Genomic DNA, 13207 nt, shown 5'->3' with positions numbered 1-13207 from the left:
CTGCACTTTGGGTGTTGCGCATTCACGTGCCACTCATGAGCCACTGTCACAGTCTGTAGTGGACAGGCTCTTTGTGAGGTCTATAGCCAAAGAGAAAGTTCATTCTAAACCAGGCCTGTCTAACTTGTTGTATAACAAGGGCTGAAATCAAAGGGTAAACATCTACACATCTTCTATGCGAAGTAGAACTTCCATCTCTTTCACCAACAAATTAGCTTTGTGTTGTAACTAACCTAGAAATAATTAACATTCAAATTTACAATGCTGCTTGTTCTGTTTTCTCTTCTTTTACCTCTATTTCCCTATCGGAGTTTGTCTTTTTCATCACATCCCAATTCCTAGCCCTCCAATAACCATGCTTCTGTCACACCCCTCTCCCTCATTTCAACTAGTAAAAACAATTTTCTCAGCCTTCTGGGTGGCCTCAGAAAGGTTTGAGTTTCATTTCCTTTTATGCCTGTGTATGGTCACACTACATATATAAAAATCATAAAATAATAATACTTAACATACAGTGGTCTAAGCACTCACCTGTTGCCTAAGCAACAAATAAATTAACCTGTAAAAAAACCCAACTTCATCCTCTTCATGCTGAGACATAGGGAACATACATTTCAAATTACCTAATGAAACACGCTATGAAGAAAAGGACACAGCAGGTACTAAATGAAGGCACAGAATGGGAAAAAGACAAGGCAATACCGCATTTTCTGTATGAAACGAGAGCCTTACCATCCTGCTGGCCCTGGAGGTTCTGAGGACTTTGCATTCTCTCTTCCAGATTTGAGCTGAGGTCGGAGTTCACAGCTGACATCCTAGTCGAGTCACTCATATCAAACTCATCACTTTCTATAGAGCTTTCATCCTGCAAATGGAAAGTTTCAGAGACGTGTCAGAAAACATCATACGCTGTTCACATTATATGTGCAGTTCACTCGTTCCCGTTTGTTTCACTCACATCTGGTGTGGAGTGTAATCATGCTAAATCTTTGTGTATATAAGCAAACAAGCAGAGCACATAAAGAAGAGCAAGGAAAACACAGCGTTTATGTGAAATGATAATCTGACAAATGCGATTCGTTCAACTATGAGGATACTCCATTACCGCACTCTCGTAACTGTTTCCATAGTATTTTGCAAAAGAGAGCTAGTGACTAGAGACCCCATACCAAGTCCTTGTTATTCAAATTTGGTTGAGGAGAACTCTCCACGTTCCCTGCCTGAATCCTCTACCTTTCCCAAGTGAGGTCAGTAACCCCCTGATGACCACTCACAGTAAGATATTTCTGAATGGCAACTTGACCTAATAAGAATCCACGACCAAATTCCCTTGACATGATGTCACCCTTACACTGCTACTGTGTTTAAAGAAGCAGCTATGAAAACAATAAAGCTTATAAAAGTTCTGAGCATGTTCAAATGACAGTCAAAGGCAAACCAAAGTAATATAATCACATAAGAATAACTTCAAATTTATTCTACCTTATACATCTTTAATATGATTTATCCATCAAGTCTAATTACAGAGCATCTACTAGGGGTGATAGCAGAGGGTAAAAAGTAAAAGTCCCATCAAATATTTTGTCCCCGTTTATAAAACCAAAACAGTTTTGGACCTAGTCCAGCAAATGTTCACATTCATGTTTAACATCACTTGTTTCAGTCCCCCTGAAGTTCATGTGCCCACTTAAAAATTAAGCATCCACAATGCTTACAGAGTCTTACTCTGTATGCTGCTGAGGCAATGTACATACCTAAGGTGATATATTTTCAGTAACAACTTTTCTCAGATAACTAGTCCTGTTACGAAGAAAAGCATTTTAAAGAAAATAGATAAAAATATGGCAAATAATTTTGTATCCCTTGAAGTTTAAAATACTTTTCCAATCAATATATTTTTTTTTTAACAAAACCAGAACTGACAGGATTCTGACTATTTTTCTGGGTTGCTCACCAGAATTGACCTAGAAAAATAGTAATCTTTAGAATACAATTTACTGTGTACTTGTTGTGAACTGTTTTCCACAGATACTAATATAGCTGCTTGCTTCTTTCTGAGTGCTTGGCCCTTAAATCAACTCCTCTCTTGGGTCTCAGTGATGTGTCCAGCTTGCATGGGCGTTTCTCTCATTTTTGAAAGGCAAGTTCCCTGCAGTCATGGCTCTTGTTAAACTGGGATGAAGTACTGCCAAATGCCATGCAGGAGTGAGAGTGGGACAACACACAAGGCAATGCTGTTCTGTGTCACACCAGGACAATGACAAATAATGCAACAAACATACCTTGTTCTCAAAGTTTTGTAAAAAACTAAATGGAAGAGTGAGGGCTTCTCTAGAGGGCGCCTGTCTGCCTTGCCCAGATAAGGCAGGAGCACCCCAGTTACAGCAGCAGCAAATACCCAGACACTGCCCTCACACAAGAACTGTGGTGCCCACTAGCCTCCTGCCCCAGACAGACGGGGCCGAGGCACATGCCGAGCTGGTTCTGAGGTTAGGGAAAACGCACACTGCTTGTTCAAAGAGCAAGATCAGAACACAAACTCCCCCAGACCTTCTGGAAGGCTGTGCCTCTGTTAAGACACAGTGGTATTTCTCATTGAATCCTGCAGGAACCAGCAAGCAGCAGCTTACATTTTCCAATTCTGAGGTTAGGCAATCTGTATGGGCTCCCAGAAAGGAAGCTCTGGCTATCCAGTACTTGCATAGGTATAAAACAACACACATGGGCAGCCTGTGTTTGCCTACAGCACTCTGGGGAATATCTCCACCTCACTCCCCAAACTGTCTAAACATTTATCTGAATGTGCATAGGCACAATGTGCATAGGAGCTGAGAGCCACTGGCATCTTTGTACCGATTGCAGCACAGGTGTAAATTCCCACACAGTGACGAGTTTTCCTGTTAGAGGAAGCCTGTTTCCCTTTCATCGATGGCCTCAGCTTAAAAATGATGAATTGAGGATGAGAGAATTAGAAGGCTTTCAGTCACTGTGCTAGCTAGTTGTGGGATCCAAGTTTACTCCTGTCTCAATTCCACCCCCTCCACAAGAATACAAATATGATTGATGAAACCGTGGAAACAGAGCCTTCCTACAAACCCAGGCACGTTTTTTAAGCTCATTAAATAGTTTGAATGTATGCACCAAAAATCTTCCTGCTTTGTATTATACCATCTTCATTGCCATTTTGTTCTCAGTGCAACAAATGTACAGCCTGAAGGAAAAAGAAATTCTTAGCAAAACTCTGCCTTGAGAAAAGATGTAAAGATTATCTTGAGAACTTTCCCTGTGCCCACTCTGCCCTGGCAAAGACGTTATTACTAAAACATATAAAAAATTACTTTTCATAAATCCAGTGCTACAAACACTTCATACACAGTAACATTAGAGCTGCAAAACCGAGCTGGGCAGGGAGATACCAAGCAATGGTGCTTCCTGCTGCCACCATATCATCTCCACTGGTTCATCTAGATGAAAAACTGGTTTAATGCAAATTTCAGTCATCAGAGCAGAAAGACTACACCTAAACATTCAAGCTGTAGAAGCACTGTGGCAGGTGGCCGTGATCCAGAATGAGCCCTTGACCCTGTTGTGGGAGGAGTAATTCTCAAAGGGAGGAAGTGGAAAAACCAAAGAGTCCTTTAACTCCTAAGGCTACTGCAGGGAGAAAGCCTCTTCTCTCCTGCTGCTTGGAACCCTGCTGCCAGATTCCTGAAAAGGGGCAGCACGCAGAGGAAAGACTCAATAGGAGGGAAAGACAACCAGGCTGTATCTGTGCATGAAGAACTCAAAGACTAGGGGATCTTTCCCCACACCCTCAACAACTAAAAAAAAAGGCACAAGCGAAACAAGGATCCTGATATTTCTAGAAGAGTGATGAAATCCCTGTTCTATGGGGTGTTGAATAATTCATAAATCTTCACCAATAGCCCATATCTATGTATTATGAAACCAAATCTGACTGACTCCACAGAAGTCAAGAGTCAGTCAGGGTCTTTGACATAAACCAGCTGCTAAGGTTGTTTTTGAAGGTTTTCTTTATTAAAAAAAATCTTGTAGTCAGGCAGAAGGACACAGCATGCAGGACTGCTTTTCGGCTGGCACATAGCCGGGCTTCTAACTATTTGGCAGCTCAAATGGTAAATGAACACATTTCTAGCAAAATGAGTCTATTACAAATAATTTGGTAGGTACTATCCAATTGATGAAGCATTTCTTAAGATCTGGAAAAACTTTGAATAAATCACAGAAAGAAAATAATTTTTGAGAAGAAATATATGCAATTCAACTCCAATTCTCTCTGAAGAAGCTTGATTCTCAGCCTACTTCTCATCCTTTTTGATTCTGTCTTTTTATTCAAAGTTTCAAAAGCAACCCCTACTCTTATTTATCAAGCTTTTTGCCTTAAAGATTTCAGCTGACGTTGCCAGAGCTTCCATCTATCTCACTATAATGTGTTGCATCCTGGCTGCTAACCTTGAGAACACCATGCCATTCATTTCAGCTGTTGATGGTATTGCTTTCTAGAAGTAGACAATGAAAGTCACTGCTGAGCACAGCACTAAGTCTCGGGTGAACACGCTGCCCCCCTTAACCTTTCTGCTGGTTCAGACAGTAAAAGGGCACCTTCAGGTAATTTGAAGCAGTACAGCATATTACCCCCAACCATGGAAGGGTGGTATGTCATGACATTTTCTCTCAACCTGATTACTTGCAAACAGCCTTGGCTTGGTTTCAGACTCACTGTTTTAGCAACAAAATTATAAAGATGGGATCAACAATCATCTTCAGTTCAGTTTCCTGGCTACTGCAAAGACGAGCACCAAAAAACACAGGAGAAGGGAAAAACAAATTTAAAAGATTTCCAGTTTTACCTCATCTTGCTGTGAATTTAGTAGCTGCAGCTTCATGTGTTTCATATAAGCCATAGTAATTGGCATGTTGTAATCAATCATACTGGTCACCAAAGTTGGAGGTTTTCCATTATCTGCAATAAAAATATTTATTATGCATTATATGTTAATTGTGGAGGCTACTTGAGCCTACTCTGCAGTCAAAGTCAGACAGTTATGTCATTGAGTTCTAACTCTGGCATTTTCAATTGCTTGTAGGCTGTACAGATGGAAGTCTCCCGAAGAAAAATGAAAATCAAGTCAAACCCTGAAAAGTGATGAGTTCTTCTACTCTAAATGACTACAGCACACGCACCCTATCTATTCCTTATGTTTAAGCCCCCATATAAACATTTCCATAGCAAAATAAATTATTTCCTCCAGATAAAATCATCTTTCTATTGAGGGTGCATATGGTATTACAGTCCATCCTTGAGCAAAAGCAGAAGATTCACTACCTTCCAGCTTAAGTTAATAAGATGATCTGACTTACTGAACTGTTCCAGTCTACCAAATTTTTATGAACCCTCACTTAAGTTAGGAAAATATAAATGGGTATTAGGAATAAAATGACTTTACATCCCACTATTTGACACTAAAACTACCTTTATGATCCGCTCCATCTGGGTTTAAATGCATTCTTTTCTGGCACTCTGAGCAGCTCATTAGAAATCGTGTCACTGCTTCTCTCGGTAGGAAGGCATAGGTCTCTGAAATCTGAAATGAATAACAAAATATAGGTGTTATTATATAAGCTGATTGAACATGATTTAACAGAACTGATCATTATATTTCCAAATAAGGCATATTATCTTATAATGCCAGGAAGCACAATGAAAGCATGTTCTGCATACCATGTAGGATTTCAAGAAACATCTATCCAATCTGCCTACTTATCATCTAATGGCTAATAATAGTCGACACAGAACAAAATTTCACTTATAGCAAAAGGGGTTTCCTTTTCTGTTTACCATTTTTTTTTCAATTTCCTTTCAGCAAAAAGATTCATACATAACAGGCATCCTACTGAGGGATGTTTTTAGAAGAAGTTGAAAAGCGACCTTTTTCTTATAACCAATACCAAAAAAAGAAAGTGTTTGGCTTATGTGCTCTATTTATTTTTATTCTAACAATACCTAGACAGATACAGGACTCAGTGCATTAGCAGTGATGACAGTCTCCTTGCTATTTTAACTTTGTATTTGAATGTTTTGTGAAAATATTCTTGGAAAGCTTGTGATTTAGTATTGTAGGGTAAATAAGTTATTTTTTACTAACAGTTACAGAATTTAGGAGTTGCTTGATTTTAGAGACTCTGCTTTACCTGGAGATACCTTGAAGCAACAGATTTTGGTTGTTTCCTCCTTTCAACATTATCATTCTTCCCAACCACATACTCGCAAGGAAGCGTCATAGGGATTTTTTTTATTTTTTGAAAGAGGAGAGGAGGAAGCAGTTATTGCTGGTTTTAAAGACTGCATTCCCCCTCCCCTCCCCAAGGATGCATCTATCTTTATAGACATTTTTGCCTTGCTGAAAAGGACCTGGAGGTGATGGCTGGTGCCAAGCTGAAAATGAGCCAACAGCATACTCTCTGATCACAGATAAAGCAAATCTCATACTGGCTACATTAAGTGTATGGCCAGCAGATCAAGAAAAGTTATTACCCTCTCTACTCAGTGCTGGTAAGACAGCAGCTGGAAGAATGTGCCTGGCTTTCCCCTCCACAGTTCAAGAAGGCTGCTGAGAGGCAGGAGAGGGCTCTGTGGCAGACCACCATGGCAGCTGGAGCCTAAAGCAGGTGATCTGAAGAAGCGGTTAAGGGAGCTGGATTTGTTTCATGTGACAAAGAGTAGGTTACGAGGCAGGGAGAGATCTAATTGCAGCCCACCACTGCCTGAAGGGGAGTTACAAAAACTGTGGAGAGAAACTCTTCAGAGGGTATAACCAGGGACAACAGCCACCAACTGCGGGTTGGGACGTTCAAACTGGACATCAGGAAAAACTTCTCTAGGAGGCCAGTGCCTCCTAGCAGGTTTAGCTAGGAGCAGGTTTACCAGATGGGTGGAAGAATCTCCAGACTTGGATGTTGTCAAGACATTACCAGGCAAAGACATGGCTTTTCTGTGATTCATTATGTAAGTTTATGTATATTCACTGAACGGTGCAAGTGTTGTAAGGAATCTCTAGCCCTTCTTTTCCCAACCAAGGTGCTTGTCTGCAGTGGAGACAATCCCCAAAGAAAAAGTCCCGGCAAAAGAGACTAAAAGAAAAGTCAACTGATATCTGCTTGTATTCCCCTGTTGTAAAACCTACAACAGGATTTGATTTCCTATCAAGCGTTGATGCAAGTCTCTGTAGGAAGTGCAGAAAGATGGAGGTGGAGTGTATGACAGTGTGGACAGAGAAAGGACAAGATACCTTTCTTTAACTGGATGTAAATGGGATTAAATACTGTGCAAATCACTCGTGCTCCTCGCAAGGATGCTAGGAGGAGGAGGAATGGCCTGTTATAACTCTCTTACACTCTTCTCTTTGGCTTGTCACCTACCTACCCTGTGTTGAAACTTACGTTTCCTAAAACTCCATGGACCAAATTTGTTAGTGGCAGTTTTTTGGAAAACAGGTGGAGTTTAAGTTAGTGTTTGTAGATGTGACATGAGTCATGGAAATACACAGGAAATTATGCATTGTAAAATAACAACGCAAAGTATATCATCCTATTTATGGTATTGTTGTTTAGGCTGTTTATTGTTGTTGTTTTCTTATATAACAGAAATCTTATTTTAGGGGGGAGAAGGGGACTAGTATAAAAGCAAAGTTTGTTCTGTGATGAAAATTGGCAAAGGTTTTCTCTGGGCCTGAAACAATTTATCTGAAAATGAAGGCACTAAATGAAGCCACTTTTAAATGGGAGACCCTATCAAAAAATATTTTCAGATTATTTTTCTTGGTTTTTATACTGCAGAACAGATGCTTATTTACCTTTCTAAATATGAAAACATCAGTTATACTCATGCTTTATGGAATCTAAAAAAATAACTTAAAATCAGCTAGAATTTAGCATTAAGAAAATTGGTAAGTGCACATGCGCAGCAACCTCTCTCTCATAACATATAACACATTTAGCACTGTATTGAAATTAATGGAGCTTACCCATGGATTCATTAGTTTCCTGCATTTGATAGGAATGCTCCATTTATTCTAATCAAGCATCTCTGTCAAAATCCCAGTTCTGCTCAAACAAGATGAAAATCCTCCATGGAAAGCAAGTGAGCTAGGTCCCAGATTTGATAGGTATGCTCCACTGACTACAGGGGAACCGGGTTTTATAACTAAATTTGTCCACGTAGCAGATGCTTGTGTCTCCAGCCTCCCACTGCAACACAGTTTTAAGGATGCCCTTCCCTAAATAACACCCGTTTCCACCAACTTCCTCCCCTGTTTACTTTGTAATTTGAATCAATCAGTTAGAGTCCAAGACTTCAGCCTGTATAAATTGGCATAACACAATAGGTGTCATGTTAAAAGACATATGCAGAGGACATAACCCACAGCTTTCCTTATTCTTGCTCCTTGAATATACACAAAAAGCTCTTTCCAATTTTCAGTCCCAGAAAGCTAACAAAAAAAACCCCAAACCTCACGCCCTCAACAGTGCAGTCTCCTGTTTGCCTTTCTCATTAAAGAGGGGCATATCTACTTTATAAGATGCAGATAGCCGCTTGCTCATTTTGGCCATGCTCTGAACCCACTGGCTTAGCACCAGCTGTAGCCAGGAAGCATTCTAACCAAATTAGCACAAGGCTGAACACAATATCCTATATTTCACCCCTCAGCAGAGCTTACCAGCTTGTGCACAAGGTTGGATTGATATAGTACATGGAGCTGGCTTGCATGTGAGTATTTCAGAGCACAACATGGAGGCCTATGACACTTTCTCAGTAACTATACAGAAATACCTTAGACAGGAAAATTTGTTTCTGTTCCCTGTTCTATCTGAAAGAAAGCAATAATGACTCAGTCCTCACTGATGGTGTATATTCTCACTGCCTTCAGTGGCCCCGCTCCTAGCCCTCTTCTCAAGGCTGTGAGCTAACAAAAAATATAGCCAGGCCATCTCATTCAGTGATGTGCTGCAATAAAAGAATATTGTTTTATTGTAGTTCCACACAAAAAACCCAAACCCACACACTTCTACATTTTAAGAAAAAATAAAGCCAGAAAAGTGAATTGAAGTGGGGGATATTGCATTATTTACATCCACACACTGACAATGCAGACCAGCATATTTTTGGCATGACTTACAAGAAACTCCTCATGCACGTGCCTACACCAATCAAAGAACAATCACTGCTGATTTACCATATTGATAAAATTACTTGGATTGCTTTAAAAAAATTTTAAGTATAGTTCTTTCAAATATGCTGCTTCAGAAGTATCCTTATGTGATTCCTTATTCTTACTAGTGGTTTTATTGCACATGAGTATATCTTCTGTTGCTTGTAGAAATGTGTTATCTTGTACCTGGGTGTATTCTGTATCATGGACAAATCACAAAATAACCAGATTCTAGCAGATTGGTGTTAGGTATTGTGTACTAGGTATAGCTCTTACAGCTGAATGCTTTTTACATTGTAAAGGGAAAAAAATTATATGAAGAAACTAGACATCTGGAGCATTAAGCAAAGAGTGCCAAAATCATACAGGGTTTGTTTTAGCCCCAGAAGTCACAGAATAAGAAGCAGAACATTTTCTAACGATACAGTCCATGTGCACCTACACATGTTTCATTTAAACTCTGAACTCAGAGGAAAATAAAAACAGAGTTGACTTCAGCATTTCAGAGACAAAACTTTTATGATCTTATTTCACCATTCACAAAAAGTCTACAATATAATAGAATTTGACATACATCAACCCATCCAAAACATCGCCCAACAACAAAGGCCTTCTAGATCTATAAGTAACCTATATGCTGTTTACTGGATCCCATGAAGAGCAGGACTACTACAAGGCAAGTAATCCAGTACCTGAGTATGTAATCTGATTTACATTGGAGCTAAGTGATGCGTGCCCTAATTGTCTATGAGAAGCGTATTACATTCCTATTGCATCACTGCAGGCAGAGAAAACGGGCAAAGTCTCCTTTACACTCTCCAATATTCAGATTATTTAAGTGCAGGATGTTATGATGATGTAGCTTTCAGAGCTACATTTTTATTTGGAAAATGAACAAGCTCTAAACTGAAAGGCAGATTTTAGGACACATATGGCAGAGCAGGAAAGACAAGTGTGAGGAGAGGGAGTGAAATTTTGCAAGTGAACCTATTAACCCCTAAAGCATTAACATGGAGGATGTATGTGTAGTCTGGAAGATACGATGTGTCAGAACAGAGATTTTTTTTTTGTTGTGTGTGTATATTTTTTTAATTAAGGAGAGTGAGGGGGGGAAGATGATCCAAAGAAGACTTCCAAGAGAAAAGAGAGAGACAGGGAGAGAGAGTGAAGATGGTAATCTGTCCTGGGCCCACAGCCATCAAACCAGGTGGCAGAAATTGCTTTCTTGATGACAGGAGGGCAAACCAGCCAAGGAAAGTCCTCTCCTTTCCTCAGCAAGAGGTCAGAATAGACGGCTGACATAGGAAAGCAGATATATTACTGCTGGGAGTTTTATCAAGAGCTCTCTACCCTGCTATACTGGGGAAAATGTTGTTGCCCCTTGTGCTAAACTTGCGCTTCACAGCTCCTTTTCCTTGCCTTCCCTCCCGCATAGCAGAAGCCGCTTTCTGTGAGGGAAGCAATGGGGAGCACCTGCTAGCGGGACCACTGCCAGGACACTCGACGTTTCCCCTTTGCAAAGAAGCAAGAACAAGTCCGTAGAGTAAAAGTGCACGGGACTTGGCTGTTTCGCCATGCACACAGGAACAGCGTGGATGTAAGGATTTAAGCGTGTTAAGGCCCTGCACAAACCTCGTATTCTTCTGCTTCCACGAGGACGAGGTCTGCCCTGAACAGAAACCAGCCCCAAACCTGCTTTAAGCCTGTTTGATCAGGGAAGTTGTACTGGAAGGAGACAATGCTATTGCACAGTGCAACCTGTCAAAAAATTCTTCCCCAAGGAAAACACGTTCATTGTGATGCTCAGAAGCGACTCACAAGCACATTCATGTTTTGTGAGGGGAAAAACGTCACGCCATGTTCCACAGTCTGAGGAAGGTTTCTCTTAGGGTGACGGGACAGAGGGAGGCGATTCAACAGCCTGACCCCAAACCAAGAAACATTTATTACTGCAACAGGTGGATGAAGCACGGGACCCCAGATACTGCCCCACACCTAAGAGACTCCTCTTATGCCTCAGTGTCGTGGTTCAACCCAAGTCAGCAACTAAGCACCACACAGCCGCTTGTTCCCCCTCAACCCCACTGTGGGATGGGGGAGAGAATCAGGAAAAAAAAGCCTCATGGGTTGAGATAAAGACAGTTTAATAGAACAGCAGAGGAAGAGATAACAACAACAACAATAATAATAATAATAATGATAAAACAGTGTACAAAACAAGTGATGCACAATGCAATTGCTCACCACCCGCTGACCAATGCCCAGCCAGTCCCCGAGCAGCAATCGTCGCTCCCCAGCCAACTCCCCCAGTTTCTATACTGAGCATGACATCACATGGTATGGACTGGTATGGTATGGCTGACCCCAACTTTGGCCAGTTGGGGTCAGCTGTCCTGGCTGTGCCCCCTCCCAGCTTCTTGTGCACCTGGCAGAGCATGGGAAGCTGAAAAGTCCTTGACTGGTGTAAACATGGCTTAGCAACACCTAAAACGTCAGTGTGTTATCACATTATTCTCATACTAAATCCAAAACACGGCACCATACCAGCTACTAGGAAGAAAATTAACTCTATCCCAGCTGAAACCAGGACACTCAGATGTTATATATTTATGTACTACCTATCTGATCAGAGTCTTGCCTCAAGCTATTTTCCCTTGACACATCAATATCTCCCCCATGTTTCAGAAGCCTGCTTCTCTTCCAGCTCATCAGCCCAGTGTTCTTCTTTCATTCATGAGTTGGGAATTTTATTAACTGACCCATTTCTCCTGCTCAGACATCGCAACCCTCACTCACAATTCAAGTTCACTGCTGTAACGTTCCAAGGCTTTGCACGGCAGCTACGCAGGCTCAACAGGCAGATATTAGATCAACCTTCACAGGTAAAAATATTCAAGTAGAAGATGCATATAGAATTTAAGGTGTTTAAGGTGGCCACAAGACTTACATAAACAGTTCTCAGACAGATGATTCACTTAGTTATGGGCAGCTTTGTCCAGATGTAACAAACAAAGGTGAAGCACTTACTCTTCATAGCTTATTGTTTAAATTAATGAAAATCTAACATCTTTTTTAAGAATATTAAAGGAAAATAAAATCTACTCAGAAATATAGGGCTTGATCACTAAATCTGGCCTACCTGTACCCATAGCTGGGCCTGAGAGGAAGCCACCTGAGTTTCTTGAAAAATGTAATAAGGCTATTTTTTTTCCTGGTTTGCACTGAATCACAAAGAGTTGTCCTAACAGCTTTAGCCCGTTGCATTATGCTGCTACTGGAGCCACAACTTTTCCCAGTTACTCCCACCTCTGATATACACCTCAGCACTTGAATTTAAATTTTAGACACAGCTGAACAGTCTAGATCAAGAAATGCAGCTCTGCAAAGGCACAGAAAGCCAGCTATGCACTTGTTGAACACCTTTCCCAATACACCAGATGAATTCTTCTCCTGAACACTTCTCTCCTCTGCATCCCCATCTCCACTTTGACACTGCAGTTCTCCTTTCAGGGTGGGATGCTTATACAAAAATAAGTCCCTTAGGACAGAGAGTGAAAAGTACTATCCCAAAGCAACATAGTTCCTCTAGGACACTGAGCTGTAGCAGCGAGTGCTAGCGGAATCAGCCCTACAAGGATCCTCGGTACTTTCTCCCGACCGCTTAACCAATTCCTTGCATCAGCCCGTTTCATCCCACCTCCTATGGAGCCTGGCAGAGGACCTGGGGGGAATGCAGGACAAGCAGGGACCTGTTTAGGCACCGCTGCTTTCCTTGGCACCAAGGAACATGCTCTTTTCACCTTCCACACCGTCCTAGTCACCTGTGCCCCTGCTGAGCAACCGACTCGGCCAGGCCTTGTGTCACATATCCTGCCTTTGTGAGGGAATTCTCTCCCAGATCAAGGCCCTCGACGTCTTCCCTGTTTGTAAACTTCCCTGGGAACCAGGGAACTAGCTAAGATTATAAACATTGTATT

At 41.2% G+C, this 13207-nt stretch overlaps 1 protein-coding gene across 4 annotated transcripts in view; it reads right to left on the bottom strand.

Moving 5' to 3' along the window:
* Nucleotides 1–13207, bottom strand: part of NOL4 (nucleolar protein 4) — a 196619-nt gene that overhangs the window by 144281 nt on the left and 39131 nt on the right. For all 4 annotated transcript variants that reach the window (XM_072851279.1, XM_072851280.1, XM_072851281.1 and 1 more), the window contains exons 3-5: nucleotides 5495–5606; nucleotides 4872–4984; nucleotides 733–865 (exon numbers count right to left, since the gene is read on the bottom strand). In XM_072851279.1, coding sequence (XP_072707380.1) covers nucleotides 733–865; nucleotides 4872–4984; nucleotides 5495–5606 — 358 coding nt within the window. The remainder of the gene's footprint in view (nucleotides 1–732; nucleotides 866–4871; nucleotides 4985–5494; nucleotides 5607–13207) is intronic.

Source organism: Ciconia boyciana, chromosome 2 (genome assembly GCF_034638445.1).
Source record: "Ciconia boyciana chromosome 2, ASM3463844v1, whole genome shotgun sequence".
Lineage (NCBI taxonomy): Eukaryota > Metazoa > Chordata > Aves > Ciconiiformes > Ciconiidae > Ciconia > Ciconia boyciana.
This window is presented reverse-complemented; position numbering and strand designations above follow the sequence as displayed.